The 27,428-nt window shown below is 37.5% G+C and overlaps 1 protein-coding gene across 9 annotated transcripts in view; it reads left to right on the top strand.

Annotated features, from left to right (window-relative positions):
* Positions 1–27,428, top strand: part of GRIP1 (glutamate receptor interacting protein 1) — a 664,666-nt gene that overhangs the window by 460,421 nt on the left and 176,817 nt on the right. For all 9 annotated transcript variants that reach the window (XM_036018708.1, XM_028532026.2, XM_036018706.1 and 6 more), the window contains exon 2: positions 23,909–23,989. In XM_036018708.1, the coding sequence (XP_035874601.1) occupies positions 23,909–23,989 (81 nt within the window). The remainder of the gene's footprint in view (positions 1–23,908; positions 23,990–27,428) is intronic.

Here is a 27,428-nt window from a genome sequence, read left to right on the forward strand (position 1 = left end):
TTGATTCTTTACTGTAGTAGGTCCTTAGGATAAATGATTAGTTTACATGCTTTAATTCTTTAATACATTCAGAGAGAATCAATAAATGATATATTATCCAGATGCAAGAGAGGTTTTGTAATCTACCCAATGGTAAATTTTTAATATACTCATCCTTAAAATTTTACTAACTTTTTCTCTCTTTAGAGGTATTAACTCATAACTAGAGCTACCTATTCTACACTTTGACTTAAAGTTTTAAGTTATTTTGTTACATATTTTTGTACTTAAGGGCAATGAGAGGCCAATATGAAGTCACCCGTGCATCTTTTGCTCATTAGCCTATCAGATTATATTCACTTGGGATTTATTTGGGGCCCAGGTGATTTGTAGAGTAACCCAAGAATGTTGCTTAATGATGGCACCAGATGTTACTCCAAATGGAATCACTACAGTGATGTCTTGGATAGGACATCAAAAGTATAAGCATCAAAAAAATAAATAATTTGGACTTTATAAAAATTAAAAAATTTTGTGCATCAGAGGACACTCTTGAGTAATAAGGTAACCCACAAAATGAGAGAAAATATTTTCAAATTATATATTTGACAAGGAATTAATACATTCCAAAAAATATAAAGAGTTCTTACAACTCAATAACCATAACAACAACAACAACAATAAAAAATAATCCAGTTAAGAAATAAGCAAAGGACTTGAATACACATTTCTCCAAAGAAGTTACAGAAATGGCCTATAAGCACAAGGAAAGATACTCAGCATCAGTAGGGAAATGAAATTATAACAACAGTGAAATATCACCTTATGCCCATTAGGATGACTATCATTCAAAAACAAAAACAAACAGAAAACAGTGGAAAGCAACAAGTTTCAAATATTGTCAAGGATGTGGAAAAATTGGAAACTTTGTGCATCACTAGTGGGAAAATCAAATGGTACAGTCACAGTGGAAAAAAGTTTGTGGATTCCTCATATAGTTAATCATAGACTTGCTGTATGATCCAACAACCCTACTTCTAGGTAAATAACAAAAAGAATTGAAAATAGGGACTTGGAATGATGCTTGTACTCCAATGTTTATAGCAGCATTTTTGATAGTCACCGAACATGGATTCCATGCAATTGTCCATTGACAGATAAATGGAGAAACAAAATGTGGTATATACATATAATGAAATATTATTCAGTCACAAAAGGGAATGAAATTCTGATATTATGCTACAACATGCATGAACCTTGAAGACATTATGCTAAGTGAAATAAGCCAGACACAAAGGGACAAATATTGTATGATTTCATTCATCTGAGGTACCTAGAACAGGCAAATTCACAGACAAAAAGTAGAACAGAGGTTACCAGAAGAATCACTATGCTCTGAAATTTATAAAATGCTTTCCTAAAATTAAGCAAAAACTTTTCTAAATATAAAAGTCTTGAAATTTTAATTTACTTGTTATCTGCTTCTGCCTTTCTAATTTTGTGGGTGTGTGAATTTGAGCTAATCAGAGAGACTTGGGCAGGAAGAGATGTTCTGAGTGAATACTCTCATTCTCTAGCTTCCAGATTCAAAAGAATTCCTACAACCCAACTCCTAATCTTTCATGAGGAAGAAGCCCCTTACACTACTCTTCCCATTTGAGCAAAAGAAACTTTTGATCGGTGGTGGGAGGGAGTGGGGGAGGGTGGATGCAAATCAAGGGAAGACCAAGATTTTTTTTAAAAGCACTGGTCTGCAGCTTCATAAAGATCTTATTTTTACTCTCACTCTCAAGAAAGGCACAATATCCTCAGAGAGCTATTACCTGGTGTATAAGATCAATCCTGCCAGCTCCTTAATTGTTTATTGTTCTCTGAGCATCTCTAATTGTTAACATCTGTCTCGTATTGAAGTGGGATGTCCAGAAGGTGAGAGCAAAGCTTTCCCGGGTTTTTAGAGTAGAGTACTCAGGAATTTGAATCGAGGGAAAATCAATTCCTTGCTCAATTGATGGCTCAAAATTTTATTGCCTCTTTGGGTGCAGGGAATTGAAAGTCCTGGATGGTAACAATGCATCAGAGTGTCTTTATAACTAACACTGGACCTCTTTTTGAGAGCTCCCTCAGCACACCATTGCACATACTCTCACAATACCTTTAGTTCCTGACTCTCTGGAGGAGAACTGAATGCCTCATTTTTTAAAGATAGCTAGGTACAATTATTTACATGTATTCTTGAGTATCTGTGGAGCACAGGAACTTCAGAATCATGAACTAGGTTGGAATCTCTGCTTCAGTCCTTTCTACATGTGCAACCTTAAGCAGGTAGTTGAATGCATCTGAGCATTGGTCTCTATCTGTATTACAGAGATGGTATATCAGCTCTCCAAATAAAAGAATGGATGTAAGGTTGTACTAAAATTGTAAAGAGCTTTCTAAATAAGAGTTGTTTCTATTCGAGGTTTGTAAGAGGCAGTAATTTCAACCTCCCGAAAATCAACTACTTTTACTCCTCCTTTAACAATCAAAACCATGTAATGGTCAACCAGTATTTTTAAAATCTCACTCTTCTTTACCCTCCCTACATGCAGAATTCTCTTCAGGTGTTTGCTCTTTCACGAGAGGATCAACTTAGATGGACAATGTCTATTCACCTGCTTTTTGCAACCATTCTGAGGTTGTTACTTTATAATTACCCTTAAATCTGTTTTTTTTTTTCTTTTTCTTTTTGGTTTTCTTGTGCAAGGCATATAAAAACAAAAAATTTTAATGTTCTGGCCATTTTATAGTCTTCATTGATTTCACCATCAGGGTTTCTGTGTTGCTTTTCCTTCTTTTACCTGATATGTGGCAAATGCTAGGAGCTTACTGATTTGTTTTTCTTGAAATGGACCTAGAGCACATTTTTGTCAAAGCTGCTACAAGGAATAAAGCAAAAATTCCCTACGTGAACTGTTGATTTAGGGAGACCAAGGCAAACCACCCATAATGGCTCTCTCTATTTATGTCCACCTTATCCTACTCCACAGTGCCCCTTGGACCCTGGGATCTAACATCATATGTCCATCTAGTAATACTTTGTGTAAGTTTTTGGTTGCCTTTTGAAACAGAAATGGAATTCACATTATAGTCCTACTTGCTGTATGTATGACTCCTGAAGTAATTCTCTATTTACTGTGTCCTTGGAATTTAACATGTACCTTTTACTTTATCTTATTCTGTATTATACCTTGATCTTGATACCTTGAGTTCTTTTTTATTTTCAGTTATCCAGGTTAGACCTCAAATAACTGCAACAACAATGAAATGGGAGAAAATGCCCTTTACATTTGTATCTGAATGTTCTAATACGACATTCATATCTGCCCGAACATCAATTTTTAGAGTAGTAAGAGCTTTAACTTTCCAATATTAGAAACCTGTAAAAAATAAAATAAACAGATCCTTTATTTATCTTGCCAAGATGATGTGTGATAGCTACCGAACATCCCAGTTTTTGTCTGTTGCTGTAGATGAAGGTGGTGCTGTACTTTTTCTAGCAGTTTCTGTCCAGTATTGCCAAATTGCCCTTTTTGAAGGTTACATTCCAACCGATGGCACATGACAGCACCTGCTTCCCCACAGCCTCTCCAATATGTGTGTTATCCAACTTGTAGGATTTTGCTAATCTGAGAAGTAAAAAAAAGAGATTTCTTGTAGTTTTAATTTATGTTTCCTATGAGTAAGTTTATCAGCATCTTTTTTACTTTTAAGAGTTATTGTATTTTCTTACTGTGAATTTCCTTTAATATCATAGGCCCATTTTTTTCTACTGGGTTTTGGTTATGGTATGTTAAAACCAAGTACATATATGTAAATATCCCATATTCAGGCAAATCTTAGAAACTGATCTTTAAAACCAGTCTTTCTGTAGCCTGTCAGGCTCTTGGGATATGCCCACTTGGGGTAGAAAATGGGATATCCAGTGATCCCTGTGACTTCCATTATTTGGGGGAAGTGATCTAATTAATATTGACAGAAATAAAAAGAGAATGTGACGAAGCATTCATATTGCTGAATTAATTCCTATGGTGATTCAAGTAGCCTGATATCATTAGCCTTGATTAAGCATCATTCTTGTAAAACAATGAAGAACTACAACTTACCAGATGAATAATGTCACAAAAAAAACGTGAATGGGACCGCCAGTGCATAATTTACAAGCTTCTCTCCCCGCCCCCCCCAACCTTTGGCTATGTGGGGAAAAGAGGCATACCTGAGATGGGGTCTCTAGATAATTAAGGCTGAGTTATTTCTCATTCCCACTAGAAAGCTGATTTTCTGAAGCTGAAAGGGACCTCAGGCTGTGCATTTCTCCACCTCCCTGCCACACACACATGCACACACATGTCCATCTATTGCTTCACATTGCTCCCTAGCTCTTGAGGAAGTGTGGTTGGTTTCCTTTCTCCTATGAGTTACCTTACCTTTCCGGACTCTGTAGACCTTTCAGAACACACACCTGTAACTCCAGTAAGGCCTTTGGGATTTCTTCTAGTAAATGGGTATTTTGCTTTCATTTCACGCTGTGCCTGGAATGTGCATGTCAGGATTTGGCCATGGCCAGTGCAGATTGTCCTCATTGGGGATTTGGCCACAGTGACTGTAAATCCCAAAGCTACTCATTTTACCCCAAGAGTCAAAGAGGTAGTGGGTTGTAAGAGATGAAGAGAGTTACATCAGTTATTTTAATTTGTTTGGTTGTTGGTTTTCAAGTTCTAGGACTAGAAAGGTTCTCTCCCTCCCTCATTTTTTGTTTTTTGTTTTAAATTTAATCTTCATTGTATTTTTTCCATTACCATTTAGTCCCTTTATACCCTCCAACCCCAGCAATCACCATATTGTTGCCCATGTCCATGAGTCCTTTTTCCTCTTTGCTCACTCACTTTTTATACGCTTGGCTTCCACTGCCTTATGAGGCTAATGTCTCTCCCATCCCCCACCATCCTCTCCCCACATCACTTAATTGCAGTTGGAGAAGGTTGAAAGCAAAGCAGATGAGATACACAAGGCTTGTCTGGGTGCTGGGAGGGCCACTTGGGTCAGATCTCACCTTCATGGAGAGCCCCAAACTTTGACATTTATCATTGTTTTGCATGTACATGCCCCAGAGATTCACGGCCCTCGTTGCAAGGAGAAGGTGCTCCTCTTACATTTTTACAATCTGTGTTTTCCTAGTAGGTCAAAGAATCTCTTGTGCATGAAGAATAAATGTTTTTAAAAAATCTTATAGCCATATGCATTCTTTGGGGAATTAAGTTGATTTGTTCAATGTAAATATTTAAAATATTCCATAATTTTGATAATCCCATTTCAATATATCTTTATTCTAAAGAATACCAGTTATCTCAAAAATTTAAAGTTGCCTAAGCCTCTCTCAACCTCCAGAAACCCCTAGGTATTCAAGAGGGCTGCATTACATAGATCATTATTATCTCTTAACCAGATAATGAGATGCAACTATGCAGATATTTGGAAGTGATGTTGATGAACATCTGTGGAGAAAAACTGTGTCAGTTAAAAGATATGTGTCATTAAAAGATATGTGTCATTTAAAAGATATCTTTAAAAGATATGTGTCATTTCATGGTACCTGAAAACATTCTAAATTCTTATGCAAGCATACTGTTAATTAAAAGGTTGCTATGTATTGTGAACACTAGCATATTCACTGAAGATAAATCAGATTTGTGCTGCAAGATCCTATTTTTACTTGCTATGCGTAGTGGGTATGTACGTCAGTGCTGAATTTAGATTTCTTTGTGTAGTGAATGAGTTCCACACAGTCGCCCGTGTGTAATGTATAATGAGGAGCTCAAGTTCATGCTGCAGTGGGGATCTGACAAAGCCAGACTCTGCCTCTCTCAATTTGTGAACTATTAGTGGCCCTCTGCCTCTCTCTGAGAGATTGCACTATGCTTTCTAAGGAACTTGTCAGTCCTTGAACTCCATGACAAGGAGCATGACTTCATTATTTTAAGTTATTATGAAAGATTTAAGTTGTTGTGTTTGCCTTTATTATATGGTATGTCTATACATCTTCACATATATGTGTTGCTCAGAAATGCACTTAAGATATTCATGCAACAAATACTTATTGAATACCTAGTATGGGCTAAGACACATAGATAATACATGCCTGGCCCCTGTTCTTACAGAGTTCATATTCTAGTAGGAGAGACAGATACTAGGCAAGTAAATGTGTAGATATTTCAGATACCTAGTTTTATGTATTGGGAAGGAAATAATGTAAATTAATGGATAGAGAGTGACTTGGGAAGAGAGGGCCAAATTGGGAAAGGATTCTCAAAGATGAAGAGATGATGTAATCAAGATTAGAATAATAAGAGGAGGTTGGTTGTGGAAAGACCTGTGGAACAATGTTCCAGGTAGAAGGTATAGTAAGAGTAGAAGCCCTAAGGTGAGCATGACCAGAGCATGATGAAGGAACAGAAGGAAAACCAGTGTGGCTGGAGGGGAGTGAACAGAGAGGAGAAAGATACAAGACAAGGGTAGAAAGCTGGGTTGGGGCCAAATTACACCTGACACCATGGTCAGCTGTCTGGGTATTACTCTAAGTATAATTGGGACCCTCTGGAGTACTTTAAGCCAAAGAGTAATGTGGTTTGGGGGGGGGCGGTGTTTAAAGTACAACTTTGGAAGCCATGTGGGCAGTAGGTAGGCAAGTTCTGAAGTTGTTTCAGTAGTACAGAAGGACAATGGTGGCTTAGATTAGGGTGGTGAGAAGTAAATGAATTGGAGATAGTCTAAGAGTGAGCCAGCAGAGCTTGCTTACTGATTCAAGGTAGAATGTAAGGGCAAGAGAGGATCCAAGAAAACTCAAAAGGTTTTGGCCTGAATAACTGGTTGAGCGGGGATGCCATGATGTTGAAGTTAGTTATGGAGGAATCAATCATTCTATTTTGGACATGTGAAGATATTCAAGAAGAGATGCCTGATAGACACACTGAGTCTAGAGCTGAGGGAGAGGTCATGGCTACAGATATAAATATGGACAGTCATTAGCATTTAAAGGCATGGAGATGAATGCTATAAGGAGGGGGATATAGATAACAGGAGGGTCATGTTAGTATTTACAGGTCTGAAAGAGGGAGGGGAAGCTGGGAGAGTGGCACCAACAGAGGCTGAGAAGGTGAGGTTGGTGAGTAAGGTGGGAAGCAGGACCATCTGATATATCCAGAGCCAAGGGGGCTGAAAGATTGACTCTGGCAATGCTGCTAAAATGTCTAGAATAAGGAAATAAAGGAAATTTTTAAAATACTAGTTGATGTGTCTTTTTTTAATTTAATCTTTATTGTATTTTTTCCATTACCATTTAGTCCCCTTATACTGCCCTCCCTGCAGCAATCACTGCACTGTTGTCCATGTCCATGAGTCCTTTTTCCTTTTTGCTCAATCTCTCCACCCCCTAACTTCCCCCCTGGCCACAGTAGCTGTCATCTGTTCTCCATCTATGAGCATATCTCGGTTTTGTTATTAGTTCAGTTTGTTCATTAGATTCCACATATGAGTGAAATTAAATGGTATTTGTCTTTCTCTGACTGGCTTATTCACTTAGCATAATGTTCTCCAGGTCCATCTAGAATGTTGCAAAGGATAAAACTTTCTTCTTTTTTACAGCTGAGTAGAATTCCATTGTGTAAATGTCCCATAGTTGTTGTATCCACTCATCTATTGATGGACACTTGGGCTGCTTCCATATATTGGCAATTGTGATTAACACTGCAGTGAACTAAGGGGTATTTATGTATTTTAAATTAGTGTTTTGGGTTCCTTCAGATACATTCCTAGAAGTGAGATTGCTGGGTCAAAAGGCAGATCCATGTTTAATTTTTTGAGGTATCTCCATACTGCTTGCCACAGTGGCTGCACCAGTCTGCATTCCCACCAACAGTACAAAAGGGTTCCACATCCTCGCTAGCACTTGTTCGTTGATTTACTGATGATAGCCATTCTGACAGTTGAGATGGTATCTCACTGTGGTTTTTATTTGCACTTCTCTGATGATTATTGACAATGAACACCTTTTCATATGTCTATTGGCCATCTGTATATCCTGTTTAGGGGAATTTCTATTTAAGTCCTTTTCCCATTTTTAAAATTGGGTTGTTAGGTTTTGTTTTTTCTGTTTTTTTTTTAGTTCAATTTTTAAAATACTTTGTAAATTTTGAATATTAACCTCTTATCACAGGTACCGGTGAATATATTCTCCCATTCTGTGGGTTGTCTTTTATTTTGTTGATGTTTTTCTTCACTGTGCAAAATATTTTTAGTTTGATGAAGTCCCATTTGTTTGTTTTTTTGTTGTTGTTTGCTTTGCCTGGGGAGATATATCTGATAAAAAATTTCTGCAGGCAATATCTAAGATTTTGCTGCCTGTGTTTTCTTCTAGGATTTTTATGGTTTGGGGTCTAACATTTAAGCCTTTGATCCATTTTTAATTTATTCTTATGTGTGATATGAGAAGGTGGTCTAGTTTCATTTTTCTGCATGTATCTGTCCAGTTTTCCCAACACCATTTATTCAATAGTCTGTCTTTAGCCCATTATATGTGCTTGCTTCCATTGTCAAATGTTAGTTGATGGTAGAGGTGTGCGTTTATTTCTGGACTCTCTGTTCTGTTCCATTGATCTGTGTGTGTGTTTTTATGCCAGTACCCAACCCTTTGGCTTATGATGACCTTGTAGTATAGTTTGATAGTAGTTAGCATGATTCCTCCAACTCTGTTCTTCTTTCTCAGGATCACTGTTGCTAGGCTGGACTTTTTGTGGTTCCATATAAATTTTTGAAATATTTGTTCTACTTCTGTGAAATATGTCTGGACTCTTGATAGGAATTGCATTGAATCTGTAGATTGCTTTCCATAGTATGGACATTGTTAAAATGTTAATTCTTTCTATCCATGAACATGGTATGTGCTTCCACTTATTTGCATCTTCTTCAATTTATTTCTTAGAGATTTATAATTTTCTGAGTACAGGTCTTTTACATCCTTGGTTAGGTTTATTCCTAGGTATTTTATCCTTTTTGAAGTACTTGTAAATGGGATTGTTTTCTTAGTTTCTCTTTCTGTTAGTTCATTATTGGCATATAAAAATGCAACTGATTTCTGGTTATTAATTTTGTATCCTGCTTCATTGTTGATTTCATTTATCAGTTCTAGTAATTTTTTGGTGGACTCTTTAAGGTTCTCTATGTAGAGTATCATGTCACATCTAAATAAAGACAGTTTTACTTTTTCATTTCCCTCTTTGATGCCTTTTATTTCTCCTTCTTGTCTGATTGCTGTGGCTGGGACTTCCAGTACTATGTTGAATAAGAGAGGTGAAAGCAGGCATCTCTGTCTTATTCCTGATCTTAAGGGGAATGCTTATAGTTTTTGATGCTGGCAGTGGGTTTGTCATATCAGGCCTTTATTATGTTTAAATATGTTCCCTCTATTCCCACTTTGCAGAAAGTTTTTATATAAAAAGGTGCTGAATTTTATTGAAAGCTTTTTAAAGTTTATGTGTCTTAAGACATATTTTTAGAAAACCTTCTGACCAGAGTGGAGACTACTTATACTACATTTTAAGTTTGTGTTGTTTTTATAGTTTTAAACTCTAGGATGCAGAAGAATATTTTTTAATGCTTGCCCAGAATAAACCTAAATTCAATGAGAAATACTGTATTTTGCTTTGTACAATGCACACCCATGTTTTTGGCCCAAACTTGGAGAAAAAAATCTTTTGTTTTAATTTTTTAATTAAATTTTTATTTATTTATATTTAGATACTTGTTTTTCATATTATAAGGGAATTTTAGCATTTATTTTTAACATATTTTGGTACAAGAAATTTTATGTAACAAATAGTCACAAAACACAAGACCAGATACAAGGTATTTCAGGCACTGCCCATGTATAATGTGCATCCTTATTTTCCCCTCAAAAATTTGGGCAATAAAGTGCACATTATAAATGGCAAAGTACGGATAATTGCACCCTAATAGTGATTCAGGAAAAGAGAACAAATCGGTGTGCCTCGGGCAGCCTTCCAACAGATTGCTCTTCCTATCTGGGAGATGATTTATAATGCCAAAGAGTACTCGCCTTTTGCCATATTTCACTCTGAAAATAAAATCTTATAGAAAGAAATTAAGAAGTTCTTCTTTTTTCATAGTTGTTTCCAACCTTGGGAATGATCCTACCCTCTCCTTTGTTGTCATTTATCTTGTGAAACAAGGAGAATAGTGCACACAAATTATTTAAAAGGGGTGGCTGCCTTGTTAATCAGTTGTTTCTCACATTATTTCATTAAAATTCTGAACCTAACAGTAACATCTAGGAAATGTGCTATGTGTAGACAGAGTATGCATCTCAGAGTTGGGTTGTGTACAAAGTGATATCACTGGAGATACTTAACGGATCAAATAAAAGCCAGATTTATGTGATTAGTGATGGTTATATATAAAGCATCAGATGAGCAGATCATCTCCTTCATTCTAGTTTAAATCTTTACAAGGAGCTGTAGTTCTAGGGCCACCAGGGCACTAGAAAAATGGCAAATTAATAAACAGTATCCTAATACCATAAAAAATATTCATTTGCCCACCTTATGTGTCTAGTAGAGGGGATTAAGTTCTGTCTCTGGGAGGATTTGCTCTATTATATATATTTTTAAAGATTTTGTTTATTTACTTTTAGAGAGAGGGGCAGGGGGAGAGAAAGAGAAACATCAATGTGTGGTTGCCTCTTGTGCGCCCCCTGCAGGGGTCCTGGCCTGCAACCCAGGCATGTGTCCTGACTGGGAATCAAACTGGTGACCCTTTGGTTAGCAGTCTGGTGCTCAATCCACTGAGCTACACCAGCCAGGGCTGCTCTATTACATTTTAAAGCTATGTTTTATACTTAATAGTTTTCATGTATAATTTTGGGATTAACTACATTTTTAAGGAGTTGTGTTTAGCCCTCCCAGAACTCATCTCTAATTGATTCCATTATGTGGAAACAGCAGGTTTTGTTCTGTTGTTTGGGACCTGTGTTTCCCTCACAGTATAATAAAAACAAATTAATAGGACAAATTCTAGCCTTTTAAAAGTCACCATTTGCATTATTTTTATTTCCACTACATACAATCAGTTAACATGTGTCAAGGCCCAAGGGTCCCATGAAATCATACTGGGCCAGAAGCGCATGAAGAAGCTACTACTGTTGAGCATGTGGTATCTACCAGGGTCTTTACATGCATTTTCCCAACTCATTCTCTCAAGTGGGAAAAATAGCTATTGTTATTCCCTTTTGTGAGGTGAGAAAATCAAGGCTTAAAGGATTTATTTTACTTGCCCAAAGAAAAAAGAGAAACCAGGGTTCAAACATTTTATGAATATAAAGCCTGTGTGCTTTCCACATTACCACGTTAACTCTACAACATCCTTATGTTCAAACAGTTTGCAGTCATATACCCGAGTAACGGTAGTCATTACATGAGTGTAACGCTGTAGGGATAGTACGCACATGCACTCTGTTGCTATAAAACCCTAAGAAGAGAAGTTCAAGAGGAAAAATAAGGAATTGCCTTCTCTCACTTATATCCAATTGGCTTGTCTTTGCAAAAAACATCAAATGTGGTCAATGTCTGCCTCTTCTATATTTTTAAAATTTGTGATAGGCCTACAGGATTTAGTTTAAATGACAAGAGGTAATTTAGTGGATATATATCCAGTCCTTAAGTGTGACAGACATTCACTGAACAGCTAGCCCTCAAATGTTTCTGAGGGCTCTTAGAATGAGTTCAGCCTTTACATTATACTACATCTCAGTTACACATAAATATGCAGTGCAAAAAGGAAGTTCTGGGGTCTAAAGAAAAAGAGGATTAAAGGAAATGAAAAAAGATGGTCTAATTATGCAAGTTGCTTGGGGCTTTCTGGTATTTCTTCACCAAATGAAACATTTTTTTTTCAATTAAGCTTGTAGATATTTAAGAAAGGTGGCAAAGCTTTACACTTGATTTAACACAGAATTTTTGACCTAATAGGTTTTCAGCTAAAACCTCTCATAATTGGAATAAAGACAGTAGCCCTTGACATTGTTTCACAGAGGGAAGATGCTGACAGGAGTAGCACCAGTGATACTTGCATATTTCAGTTTTATGGTCTCTGTTTACATAAATGTGACATTTTTCAGATAATGTACAAATGCTTCTACTTATCTCAAGCAACACATCCCTAATTGTCAAAGAAGCAAATATCTGAGCTTTATTGTACCCAGAATAACCATTATGTGTTGTTTACTCTTTCTACCACAATAAATATCAAGTGTTTTGTTAAGCTTGTCTTAAACAAAATAGAAGTCAATAAAGGCTGCAGTTTTACTACAGTGGGGAAATGTGACGGCAAGCCACACTTAAAATCAGTACCCAAATTGTTCAGTAGATCTATGCACACATATAATATTTCTAAGCTACTTTTTTATGCAGTGGATATGTAGACAGTACTTGTCAAATGGTAGTCATGCCCACCTCAACAGTGTCTGCTATGCTGTGCCTGAATTGTTCACTTTGGACCACTGAGCTGAACAAATTTCTCCCATAACCGTTCTGTTTTTCTACCTGCATTACATATTTGTAGGCTGTCTCCAAGCTAAATTACAACTTCTCTTACAGCATCTTTTGATAGAATGTAGCAATCCTAAATGGAGAATTCCAATGTCTATAAACTATATAAATAGTGCATGAATTTGCATATAGTTTGTAAAAATTGAAATTTCTGGAATGTTACAGAAACTCTGTACCATCATAGGTCTTGCCATTAGCCCTGAGCTCTTGGTCATTCTACTGCAGGGCTCAATAAGAAGTCACTAGGATAAAGCTGGTGGTCCCCAACTTCCACCCATTGTATTTTGCCCTGAAGGACAGAAGGGATATCTTAGGGGTAAGGAGTCCTTTGAGTTCTTCTGTTCATATGTGCACTTCTTCCTAAAAGTGCTCATAAATAGATACATATATATGGATGACTACATCTGTGAAATATCCAAGGTCTGTCCAGAGGTATCCAGCCATGTAATATGAAAAATAGAGACATTTATTGAAGATAGAAGATGCAAAAAAACATTGTACATATGACAGTGACACCTCAGTTCCCTTCAAAGTCGGCATTTTGGGATCTGACACAGATCTCCCAATCACTATCAGCTACTCCATCATCTTTTCCTGAATCTCATCAGCAGTCTGCAATCTCTTCCTTTTTAAACGTGATTTTAGTTTTGGGAAAAGCCAGAAGTCACCTGGCACCAAATCTGGGGTGTAGAGGGACTGAGTCACCTGGGTGATTTGATGTTTCACCAGAAAACATCATGAGATGTCTTCATGAGATGTGATACATGAACGGACATGTTGTCATGATGAAGGTGTCGATCACCAGTTGCCCATAGCTGCAGCCTTCTGAATCATCCAAATAGTTTCCATGGAGGAATGTTCAAACTTAACACAAAATTTGATGCAGATTTGTTACTCTACTCACTCAGTCATTTTGAATGCAATGGCCACACAGAACATATGCTCACTCAAAGGTGTCCACCAACCCCACAGTCTAGTACAGTGAAGTCGTCATTGTTCACACATGCATATTCCAGTCCATTCTCCTTGACTGCCAGGTTACATAGACGTCACTCAAACTGTTCTCATTATATTAACAATGACTGGACTTTTTCAGGTCAGACATTGTATGTATGTGTGCCTGTATCTGTGGATATATACCTTTCTGATTGTCTCATATGGCATTGATAGACTTACCTAGAAATTTTAAACAATATTTACATTGAAAAATCCTGAGTTGCCTGTTGTTCTGTCAATATTATATTTCATAAAAATCTGTTATAAAATATACTGCAACTCAGAGTTAAATGTGTAAGAGTACCCTTCTAAAGCTTTGATGATGTGATTTTAAAATACCTTAAGGCAAATTACATGGCTATTGAGAATGAATCTGAGAAAGTTTCATTTATTATAAATGAAACTCCTCTAAGGTATTATTGCTGATAGAATCCAATAGTTCCATGATTACTTTCATGAGTGAAGTGTCCTGAAAGCCAACCCAAAATTCAGTAATGAAACTAACAGACAGCGATAGAAGGAAAAGGTTTCTGTTATGCTAGGTGTTTGTAAATGTCAGTAACTTGTTAATTGGAAAATTGGAAGAGTCCTATTGAGTATAATGCTGCAAAATCATTCAAAATTAAACATTCACATTTTGTGGAGTTGAACTGCATTTTCCTTGTTCACCCTAATTAACTATAAGAGCTGAATCTTTGTTCAAGCAAGATTTATGGGGCAAAGTAGTAAAGTTGATGAAGTAGACAGAACCCAAGGAGAGTTAGACAAGCAAGTAATTCATAAGGAAGTTGTATGTCTGAATAATTTGTCTCAGAAGCAAATGAAGATAATTTGATAATCTTTGAACTATTAAATCTAGGTACCTGGGTTTTAATTTTTCTTTTGCCCCTGGCAAATTGACTCATAATAGACCATTTAATATCAGTGAATTTTTCCAATTAAAAGCTCAGCAAATGGTAGTCCATAGCCTTGAAAAAAACATGTGTCCTGTATCCACCTCCTCATAACAATAGAAAGTGGGACACAGGTTTAGGCAACACCCAGATTTCTTTACAATGGGCAGAGAACAGACTGTCCTCCCACTGAGGGTTCTTTGGCTGTTTCGTTGTGCAAACTGCTCACTGAAGCAGGGCAGTAATGCTGGGAAAAGAACGGCCTTTGGTGTCAGAGTCCTGGGTTAGCATCACGTCTCTGCCACTTATTAGCTGCTTAGCCTCAGACAGATTTTTAACTTCCCTGGGATTCAGTTTTCTCACCTGTGAAAATGGGGATAATAACGTCTATGACTATGAAAGTAAATCTTCTCTCAAGGGAGTTCATACCATGGAGATAAGCAGGTTGATAGTTACAAGGTGGTAGAGGAAGCACTACCATGGAGACATGTGGTTGCCACTGTGGCCTCCCTGCTGGCTCTTATCTATCACTCAGCTCCATCGCCCACCAGATAAAGTAAAGTTTTAGTGCTTTAAAAATGGGTCTAGTGTTTGCCATAAAAAAATCACTTCTGGTCTAACACCCTTATAAGGTTTTGTTCGTGTAATCACTGCCTCTCACCGTAAAACCAGAGAATGTCCAGTGTACAGCTTTAAATAACAGTAATCACAGACTCCCTGGATTCTGACAGCCATGATAAATCCCACTTTAATCATGCACTAAAAACACATGTCATCTGTTTGATAATCAGTCATCTGCTATCACTTGACCTAGCAATGAATTAATAAAGCAAAATATGTGAAAACCCAAGGCATATGTATGAAATACGTTGTTCCCAGGGGATCCACATGTGATCCTCACCTCCCACCCTCGTGGCAAGAAGGTTTGGCTCCTAAAATGGTATGTGAGGAGACTGGCTCACACTTAGAAATTGGGTTAAATCTAGGAATTTTCAAAACTATAAAAAAATGAGTTCTGAGATAGGTCCTGATATAAGCCAAGGCTGGAAGAGGTGTCAATCTTGGGAGGAATGGCTAATGGGTCTGTTAATCACCTGGGTCTCAAAGGCTCCCTGTGAAATTCCAAAGTCGAGGGAAAAGCCCACACCTGTGTGCCCAGTGACTCAGCTGCCGAGAAGGTACTCCTGAGCCTGAGAACTGAGGGTGCAGCTCCCCTGCTCCGGAGCCTGGCTGTTCGAAGACATGGGCTTGAGAGGCAGAGCCAGAGCAAAGACAGACTCGATGGTCTCATTTGCCAGCTGCACAGGTCATGCCACCGTTTTCTTCACTGCATTCCTAGATGTCCCCTGGTCCGAGATTTATTTTCTCCCTCCAGCAGCATGACACTAATGAAAGGTTTGAGATATTATAAGCAGCAGGCTATGAACATGTTACCTGGAATACTAAAAGAGAAAGGAGAGTGCCCCACTACTTATTCATTTTAAGATGATAAACCATGTGTAGGAGGATCCAGTTCATAAATGTTCTATCAGTAGAGAATGGTTGGCACAGAGTGGAGGAGTTAGATAAATCCAGCCGGACTGCATCTCCTATAATGCTTGGGGCTTATTGGCTAAAAGGCATTCTTTCAGATGATTTGTTAATGTGCCAGGAAAAACCTCGAATGTTATATCATAAATTAAACCAAGAAATCATGACAATGAAGTGAGATCTATAAACTGGGAGAAATATTTTCTTTTCTAACCTGAAATTCCAGGATATCTTCAGGTGCAGCCTCAAGTCCCGCCATCAGTGACATATAGTCACGCAGGATAAGCCCAGACACACTACACCTACAACACCCACACACACACTTCAAAAAATATGTGAATCAAATTTTGATAAATAGTATATCCTTGTGGCAAAGAGCAGACTCTATAAAGACACATAAGTTAAAGCTTCATTTCTGCACTTTTCTTCTTCCGAACATTTAGGAACATCATTTCATCTTTATAAACCTCTGTGTCCTCATATTTCAAGTGGTATAATTATACCTGTGCAGTTACATTGTTGTAAGTATCGACAATTTATACAGGAGGTGCTAAGCACAGTGCTGAGCATGTAGTACATCCACTCTAGTCTTCATTATAGCATAATAGCAGTTTCATTTAAAAGTCCCCTTGGAATCTACTATTTAGGATGAACAAGGCAAGTTCTTCCTTAAAACCAGGACTCCTTTTGTAAAGTGAACCTATCTTTCCCTGTTATTTTAATTTTATTAAGTTATTGTGAGAAGAAATGAGGTTATACATCTAAAGTACTTAGACTCATGCTGGCATTCAATGAGTGCTCAATGAGTGTTGGCTATCATTGTTACAGCATTATTGGTATCAGTGATGTTTAAAAAAGTCTTCTGGTTGACACGTCTGTTTGAACTACTTAATTGAATGATACACAAATTTGGAAATAAAGGGTCTATAAGAAATTATTTGAATTACTTGTAGAGGAAACCAATGGTGCTGGTATATAATGAAAGAAACATCTACATGTTATAAGATTAGAATAAAGCCCTAATATTTCTTCATATAATTTACATCCCTTACATACAGCCAGGGTCTTCAACCTGAGGTTTACTTTTCCTTCCCTCTGCCTTGCACTCTGATAACTTCTGGCTAAATCCATTTTCTTCATTATCACAAACTCTCACCTGTAGTTTTACTGTTTTGATTATTCGTTAAAATAGACTCCTGGAAAAAGCTTACTTTTCCTCAACGTTTTGGAAACATCCTTTGGAGCATTGTTTCCAAGGCCACTGCACCCATCAACATGAAGGAGGGCGTCGGGAGTCACCCAGTGGGTCTTGGCGCACAGAGGCAGTCACACATGGTCCTTGGGCCTCAGCCTCATCAATGGCCCTGAGGGAGTCGTCTGTTCTCCTAGCTCCAACATGCTACTCAAGGTTACAAAGTGCTCCTCTATTCACTTTTCCCTTTCTGTAATGCCGGGACGCAAGGTGTAGAAACAGACTTTCAGCTTGTGTATTGGAAACTGAGTCAAACGGTGGTGGTAACACTTTTTTTTTCCATTTAGAAATTTATCAGCACTAGTAACTCTCTGGTCATTGATTTGTATAAATTAACTTGCCAGCAGTTGACATTTGTTTCAGCTCACACAAACTTTGTGAACAAAGATAAAGAAAAAGAAGGAAAAATACTGAGCCACAGAACCACATTTGAAAGTTGCCTGAACCGTAAAATGGCATCGCTGTGACTGTCAGAGCAATGGGTTGCTCTGGACCTGGCTGTTCTTCCAACAGAAAGACGGATGAGAGGCAGTGTTTTAGCTGTAGCATTTAATCCCTGAAATGCTTGCCTGATTGTGTTTAATATAATTTGAGGGCATTCTATCATTGTGAAGAAGCCACTGGACATGTGTTTTAAAAATGAATTTGTGTTCTGTTTGGATTTTCTTTTTAATGTTCAAAAGCTAAAGACCTGATCCCCTTTAATAATATAAAGCACATTTGGGTCTAGATTATAAAACTATAAGAAACCATGCAGAGTCAGGGAGAGATGTCAATGCCATGCGAAGGCAAGACAAATAACAAAATGCAGGAAGGAAGTGGATCCAAGGTGGACCATTGGGTGGGCGGAGGAATCCATCTCTTAACAGGAAAGGGACCACAATGGAGCAGCACAGAGGAGGCTGCCTCTGCCTCCTGCCTTCAAGCTCAGATCATTCTCCCTTCTGGTTTGAGACGAGCTGTGTGGACCACTGCATCCCATTAAGGAAGGAGGTGAAAATTCATTGTCAGTGAGATTAGTTGTAAGCAGCTATCCGCCATAGCCTCAGTGTGCCAGCACAACAGAGCTGAGACTATGCAGGACCCAGAAACCTGTGACTGAAGGAAAGATTGGGGGGTCCAGTTTTTGTATGACCCTAGAAAGACAGTGTTTTTTTAACCTGGAACTAAGAACTAGTTAAGGTTGAAGTGGAGTCTTTGACCAAATCGTTGAGTTTGCATTTCTTTAAATTATGCAAGACACTATGCTTTGAGCTGTACATTATTTTAACAAGAACAGAAAGACGTACTTGTATAAATCCTATTATCAAAACTGTTTGACAGCTGCCCTTCAGGAAATCTTGCTTAACTTAAATTTTAGTGTGCCATCAAACCACCAAGGTGGCAAACAAAACTGGAAATCTAGTGTCTGCATGAGACAGCCAGCATGCAAGATGTTTGTGCTGGGCTGAGATGAAATGTTCACGGGCCCTGAGGACTGAAAAGATGATGGTCCCACAGTACACAAAACCTCCACATTAGCTGCAAATTAAAAGGGCCTGTTTCTTGGTTTTTCTGGTTGCAAAGTTCGAGATAAATTCATTGCAGTGATGCTCCCTTTCCCCTCCCACTCCCCGCCTCTGCCAGCATCCCAAGTCCATGGTCATTTCCCCCTCCGCTAATGAAGCACATGTTTCTGTCTCAAACCTATGAAGTAATAAGGATTCCTCAGTCACCATTCTACTTAAAGTTTTATTATCTTTTATGCAATTGATTCTTAATTTGCACGTAGTAGGCACTAAAATTTATGGAATGTAATTGACTTCAAGGGGCATATTATTGCCTTCACAATGGATTTCATTTTGTTCATTCACGAAAACAGAGTTTTCTTCCAAGTTCGTAATGGCGTGCATGAACACTGTTGTGTGAGCCGCCTGTCTCCCCACTGCTAGGAAATGGTCATAATGTTTAATTGCACAAAGTGCCTTTTTAAAATTTTTTTCCTCATCAAGAAGTTAAGGGATCTGCTGGCTTAGCAGGTGCCTCAATTGTGCATAATTAGTTGCTAGGAATTGTTTAGCATAGGCTGATTAGTCTCAGCCAAAGGAAATTAAATTTTTTTTCTTCAACAAAGCCCTGAACACAGCTAGAGATTTTTGAAACCACAGTCATATCCGGTTCATTTGGGAAGCCCAGACCCTGGGAGTGGGAGAGGCAGGAGATGGGGAGACAAGAACCAGCCTGATTACACGTGGGAGCCATTTGATGCCAGGCAACCACTCTAGGTCATGACCTGAGGGGACCTGAGTCCATCCCACAAGATGTGATTCAGCTCCAACATGGGCTTTGGTTGTGATGCAGAATGAAGCATGGCTCCTTAGGTGCCTGCTGCTTGCTTTGTGAGTTTATAAAACCAGCTTCACTTGGAACATGTAATCAAAACAAAGTCTGTGTTTGCCTCTCCTGTGTTTGGCACTTGAGGAGATTGGCCAAAATGGAGGGAATGATGGGGGCAGATGGTTTGAGCCCCTCACCCCATCTTTCCACTCTGTTTTAAATATATGCTGGACTAAGCCTTTTCTGTTCCTCTGTTACGGTGTCGATTTTTCACTTAATGGAGGGGATTTTCTCTCACCTCGTGGGATAACACTGGAAAGGGTCCCATGCTCTTCCTGGTTATGACCACTATGCAGCCCCTTTGACAGTGGGTAGCAGTCATGTGTGACAGTGATTATCTCTCTGCTAAGATGTCATTAGAAAAGACTGACAGTTCTGTACCGAGATGGGCATAATGATGACTTGCAACATTGACTTCAGTGAGCACTAGCTCACCAGCTGAACGTCTGCTTTGCTCCTATAGTGAATTCCCATAAGGATCCCTTGCTAATACCATTAAGGATCCCTTGACCCACCATTAAAGTCATGGCTGGGAGCGTGGTATGAAAGTCAGAATTCTTTTTCTTGAAGGCATTATTTTAAAGATTGTTCAATCAATCCTCCTGTAGTCTAAGTGAAAATTAAAGGAAATATTTTAATACCCATTTTGTAAAGAGCCACAGATTTTTAACATGCTGTAAGTTAATACTTAGTATCTCTTGGATGGTGTCATTACTTCGAATGGCATAGGCTATACACCTTGGGAACAAGTCAGAGGTAGGGGAGGACAGCTCATAACAAATGTTCAACTTTCTTCAGGTGGCTTACTTACAATAAATGCTTTAGTTTGAAAACTTGAATACAACTCATTCATCTAACATTTACCGAATGCATACTGTGTGTCTGATACTGTTCTAGAAATATTATTTCCTGACTGATTCTTTGTTATTTGGTCAGTTTTTAATTCACATGTAAGTGGATGGAACTTGAAGGTCTAGTTAGTGCCTTACTGATAAAGAAATGTTAACATAGATCTTATAATTCTATGAAATTTTGAGGCCCTTACTAAGGAACAGTGAATTGTATTAGTACTTTATTATTTTGTTTGTAAAAAAAGTGAAATAACAAGTATAAATTGGTTCCATAGTGCAATTTAAGTGTAGTCCATTTTAGGCAAACAAATATTCGGAGGAGAGAGGAATGGATTTTATATACACATATGATATATACACACGGCTGTGCTCGCTCATTTTCGCAGGCTTCTCCATAGGAATTAACTCGCATTATGCAAGGTCTCCACTGGAGCGCTGGGTCCATTCGCTTGCCTGTGTGATACAGAAATGTGCACCTGTTAACCTAGCAAATCTCATTGTCCATCCAAGAGGAAATTCATAAAGAGGAAAGAGTTTGAGAATAAAAATACAACAAATGCACTCTAGATGTACTCTAGGTATGTCCTATAAATTTATCTCTCTGGGCCTCAGGCTCTAACTATAAAATGAAAGAGTGATCTAGATCATCTCTTACAATAATGAAATGCTAGTGATATGTCTACAAATGTCCATTAAAGGCCGATGAGAAACTCTGACAGAGGGTTCCATAGCTCTCCATGACTTTATGCTCAGGGATTAAAAATATACCCCAGGCATTGCTGTCCTTTAGCATCCCATTATGGGACCATCTGCCACCGAATCATTCAGTGTCTTCCCTCCACTTCTATTTTCAAACAAAGTTTGAATCAAGGGTTGACACTGAGTAAATCACATGATGAGAGTTGATGTGTTCATTGTGTGATAAGTTGCGTTTTATAAAAGGCTCATAACACCTCTTCCAGACTTAAAATGAAGAGGTATTCTTAGGAAAAGTTCCTCTACAACAAATGTGAAGTGATGCCCTGCTGCTCTGTTGCTGTGCTGTCCTTTTACTCTCCTGATAAATGTTGCCAAGATTCTGCCTCACTCGCATTAGGAATTATTGCTTTCACCCTGATGGACTTTGGCAAGCTATTTTTAGATAATATAGAATTTATTGCAGTCTGGTTCTTTGACCAATACAACTTTTGGCTTCTAGATGATTGTCTACTTCTGCCTATTTTGGTGAGGACACTGAGCAATGAGAATGAGGACGGGCACTGGCCAGGTGGCCATCCGCAATTCAGTTTCAACCTCTGCAGGATGTGCATAACTAGACTGTCTCAGCTCTATTTTCAAATACAGTATACTCTTAAATGAGAAAAGAATTTCACCAGGGTTGACTACTTCTGTAATACAAAATGTGTAATTTCTTTAAAATGGTTTCTTAAAATAGAGTATCAAGTACAAAAAAAATCAGCATCTCCTGGGAAAATCTCTTACTGCTTTTTAAGAAATCTAACACTGTATTCAAACCAAGATTTTAATTGGCTGGACTCTTGACAAGTTGAAAACTGAGGAAAACCTTTAGCTTTCCAAGATGCTATTGCTAAAACTGGTTGTTATGATCTGTATCCCTGGCCCAGTGCTCTGTACTCATAAATATACTGTCCCAAAGTTTGGGGATAATAAAAGAAAATATATTTTAATTGGCTTTATAAAGAAGCCAGATTTTAACACATAGTAAATGTGTTTTAGTAGATGCTGTATGTATGTAAAGCACATCGCCTGGTTATTAAGTCAGCACTGTGGAAAGCACTCAAATGCTCAGGTAAGAATGGTGGGGCGAATGGAGACTTTTGTTTTGCTGTTTGTGATTATACTCGAAACTGCATTTGCAAAGTAAACAGTCAAAGGTCTAGGTTACCGCTGCATAAGCAAAAGTGGTGCTGTTGATTGGATTGGTATCTGAGAGTTGGCAGTTTATGGTTGCAAAAATATAAAGAATTGTGTGACAAATGGATTATAAACATAAAACAGTGTGACTTCCATTTTTTAAAGTTAATTGCAGTTTACAACAGTGTTAATCTTTCCTTCTTGTCATTGCTTAGAAAGACCTTGTTAGTTTTTATGAAGAAATCATAAATCATTCCAACCAGAAGTACGTCCTAGAGAGAAATCAAGTTGCTCAATTTTAAAACACAAACCACTTAGTTGGGAGAATTAATGTTTTCACAGGACAAAGCCTTGTTGCTGAATTAAATCCCTGTGACATTTAGTAGTTTGCCAAGCACAATGTGGTTCTTTTCAATCATTTGATGATTTCCTATTTTAACAACAACAAAGCAACCTTATAGTGTCCAGAAGTAACATTTGGGTCATGTAGCCTGACTAGATGTGCTAGATAATTATTTCATGTTATTTCTACTGAGACTACATACATCCTCATCTTTATTTACTCAAACATCTCTTTTAAACAAATGTCCATATGCAGACTAGGAAGAATTCTTCTTTTCTACTTTAACTCTAACATTCACCATCCTAGATCATTACTCCTGTGTTCCAAGCCAGTAAATTCTTTTCTAGATTTAACAAAATTATTTTACTCAAATTTGATGAATCCATCATCTCTAACATCTTGTCACCTACTTTGCTTCATGCCTACCTCTCACAGGTATACTGAGCTTCTGTCTTTTCAGTTGTTTTTTATGGTTCTGCAGATTATTCTCATCTCTTTCTAAAAGGCAAATCAGCTCACTGCAGTGTACCTCTTGTTTTGCCAAACCATCATTCCTTCCCTGCTCTTAACCTCCCTCCTCTGGTCTTACTCTGAATGTCCCTGTTTCCTCCATTGGGCCCTGGATGCCAGTTCACACTTTCTAGAACCCACTAACTCTGTTTCTTTATTTCCCTGCAATACTAATAATCTGTCATCTGCTTACCTAAAATATAACATTTCCTTTCATTTCCTTTGTTCTTCTACCTGATTATTCTTAGTGCCCACTGAGCCATTTTATTCCTTCTCTGCCTTCCTGTTTCTGATATTCACTGATACTTATTTGTCAATGAAAGTAGCCCACAGGCAAATAATTTGCTTTTTATATTTGCATACTTCTTACCATTTTTGCCTTTATGTGCACTATGGCTTGATCCTGACAATCCTAAGAGGTTGAAAATATATATATATTCCTCTTTTATAGGAGAAGAAATCAATGTTCAGGGCATTTTCAATAACTTGTCCCACAGCTAAGCTGAGGTCAGTACTGAGGTCTACTGTCTCTTTCTACTGTACCATACCATATCACCTCTCTCTGGCAGAAGGACTGCAATCCTCTAAAAATCTTCACTGCATTAGAAACTGGATGGAAATTAACCAAACCCTTCATTGTACCTTTGCAGATGAGAGTCCCTACACTAAATCCGCCAGCCAGACAAAGCCGCCTGATGGAGCATTGGCTGTGAGGAGACAGAGCATCCCAGGTTAGACCAGATTGTTGGATTTTTCAGCTGTTTTACTATTGAACCCTGTTATTTGGTAATCCTAAAAAATCCCACCTTGGTAATAAAAAGTATGCTATTCCATAGGGCACAGACTGCATTCCATACAACTTGTTCAAACAATATTCATGAAAGCTAGACTTTGGAAAAGCTTACAAACTTGTGAGAATTCATCTTGTGTGCAAATTCTTTACGAAGTGACTTGAATTTCGATCAGCTCTCACTCATTTACTTGTTCTCATCTCTGTTTTCAGGGGATGAGTTTCACAGAAACATCTATTTCTTTTCTGAGTCACAACTGGCAGAACAAAGGGGTTCAAAATTGCTATAGCAAATCATGCATGTGCTGAATAAAAATTACTCCTTTCTTCTTGTCTCTTTGAACCTGGATTTACTTCCATTGGACAACTCTTGTAAAATTCTGGAACTTTGTTTCCATAGGGAACTGTGATTAGGATTCTTGTAATACTTTAAGTGATACCTGTTTTCTTCAACAAAACATTCTCGAGCAATATCTTTAAAGGTCTTTTCCCCAAAACTTCAATATTGTAAGGCTTTGAATTTGAGAATGAATACCTTCTTAAATTAAAGGAGGAATGAAATTAAAAATGTTATTTAAACTTTATCTGAACTAGGTAATGCATGGAAAACTTCTAATGCAGGCAACTATACTTAAAAGGAGTGTTAAAAGCAGTAATGCATTTAGAAATTTATAAAAAATAATGTCTTTATATATTCTATACAAGTAAATTGAGTACAGCGAAATCTCAAAGGGTTTTAGACTACAGTAGATTTAGCAATTCAGGAGAAACAAAGCAGTGTTCTCAACATTAAATTGAATGGTTTGGCAAATCTGTCAGTGAAAAGGGAAATTTCTCACTTGAATAAGGAGCAAGCCAAGTCCAGTTCTAGGCAGCCCTGTTTATGATTATTATTTATTTGTATAAGAACTACATGTGGTTATTTTTATTACTATTCTGAATGCTTACATTCATTATGAAAGTACATAGCTTAGGAAGAGGCATATTGTGAATGAGCTTTTAAGATTCTAAAGTAATTTGAACTTAATAATTAGGTGGCATCACCCAGTCCTAAGATTTCTTCAGTTCCATCCTATAAAACATCAGTCTTAGTGCTGGTCACATTTAGAAAAAGTTGAAGTCAGCTATGGGCTGTGTTCTCAGCTTTCTCCTTCTCTGCATTAAGGAAACATTCAAAGTTTGAAGTTCAAGAGTGCTAGTTATCCATCAATTCCTTCTTGTCTTCTCTACATTAGCTGATATTCAGTACTCTTCTGAAGGAAAGAGTGAAGAGAACTCCCAATGTCCTTACTACTTTATATGATACAAAACAAAAGTACACTGATCATCATGTTTTCCTTTCATGCATTCTCCAATGTCATAAACTAAATTGTAACACATGTTTGAGGCCCCGACTTTTCCTTAAAGGCACTGAGTCGTTTTTAAAATTACATGTTAGGTATACAGTGGTTGTTCATCATAATCCTCAGCTCATGATACTTAAGTGATTCTTCATTATACAATGTTCCCTTTTGTTCCTCCTTATGACATTTTAAGTCACTGGAATCATGAGTCCTTTTCTGTAGGCTTCATGGGTTATCTCCCTGGAATTTGAACATGGACAGAGCTTTTTGTTCATCTCTCATAAGGTAGTGGCCAGAAGGGTCAAACTTCTTCAGAGTCTTCTTCATTATTTATAATAGTCCAAGAAAAAAAGACCTCACCAGCCAGAGAGCTGAGAAAACAAAGTGGTTAATAGCTGATCATTACAATATTTACTATTATCTTTAAGGAGAAAAATCAAAGAACTTCTTGGATGCTTCCTAACTGACTTCTGACACTTGGAGTTCCAAACCCTTATTGTCGTCTTAAATGTACCAATTCTGGTTCTGACCAAAGGAAGAGTCTTCCCTGATCGTTGGCCAGAAAGTCACTTAAAACAAAGAGGGAACATAACCAGTCACCTACCATGTCTACCTTTACCCCTAGTGAGTCCACAAGGGAAAAATGGAAAGAAGAAAGGCGGGGGGGAAAGCACGCTCTTTATCATTTGCTGGCACTTCAGCTGAAAAATCCCAAAGTGTTCTCCTGATAAACTAAGATGGACCACATGGAGCTTTAAGATTAAAATGCAAGTTCACAGCCTTTGAGCCTTTCCCCTGTGTTCACCTCCCAACCTTACTTTACTGAAAGGTATTATTACTGCCCTGGTAGCAAGGAAAGACGTGTCTAGAGAGAAGTAAGTACACCAAGGAAGTGGAAGAAGGCATAAAGGAGAGCTGCTGTCATTTCCCAGCCCTGGAATCCTCCCAGTTCAAAGGCACCACTCAGTGCAGAGGCAGCCCCAGGCCATTGCTGCTCCAGTGACTAGGATGTAAGCAAACACCGGGAAGCTATAAAGGAAACCTTAAATGAGCTCTGTCTTTTCTTTCACTCTCAGTAATCCTAAGATAGTGATTAAATTCAACCATTGAGAACTTTTTCTGATGGAAGAGGCTGGGGAGTATAGGGTAGTGAAAGGATTTTAAGTTTCTCTATCCACGTTTTATGAAAGCTTAGGCTCTTCTTTGAAACTTGTTCTACAAATGTAGACCTGTTACTTCTGGAGTAAATATTTATATACATATAAGTAGGAAAAAATTTCTTAACATGGGCTCCACATTTCTCATAGCATAATGAAGAATACCTTTTAATAATTATGTCCCAAAAAGGTAACCTTGAATATTAACAGAAATATAATTTGCTTTTCATTCATATCAAAATTTATGACCCCATCTAAACTCAAAATTACTAGAACAATTATTGTATAATCACAAGTCAAATATATGCCCACATTAAATAACAATTCTAAGTGTAAATCCCTCAATGCCTTCCTTTGCTCCACTCAAAAAAGAGAGAAAGAAAGAGAGAGAATGGATTAAACATCTCTTAAGAACAAAATAGATTTGCTTTGGATAAAGGGTAAATGCATTATTCATGTTATTTGGAAACTCACCATTTTGATCATGTCTTTTATGGCATAAAATGTATAAGAAAAAAGATTTTTAATGTTATGTTTTTGCAAAATTTTAATAATAATGATAGTAAAAAAATATGTGTGTTCCTATGATACTGGAGTTTAAATTTAAAGACATAACATTTTGGTAAAAAAATATTAAGGATAAATATTTTTAATCTCACTTATACCCATTTTTTTCCAGAGAGATGAATTTCAAGTACAAAAGTATTTTTAACTAACACACATCTATGTTTATTAAAAAGAATCTATTGATTTGATTCTTTTTTATTTGACAGATTACTGGTGTATTAAAGTTTGACCACTTGAATGGTGTGTCCAAATTGTTAGAGGAAATTTGTATAGACTCTTGGTTTGACAGTTTGCAATAATTTGTGGCTTTAAC

This window comes from Phyllostomus discolor, chromosome 2 (genome assembly GCF_004126475.2).
Source record: "Phyllostomus discolor isolate MPI-MPIP mPhyDis1 chromosome 2, mPhyDis1.pri.v3, whole genome shotgun sequence".
NCBI lineage: Eukaryota > Metazoa > Chordata > Mammalia > Chiroptera > Phyllostomidae > Phyllostomus > Phyllostomus discolor.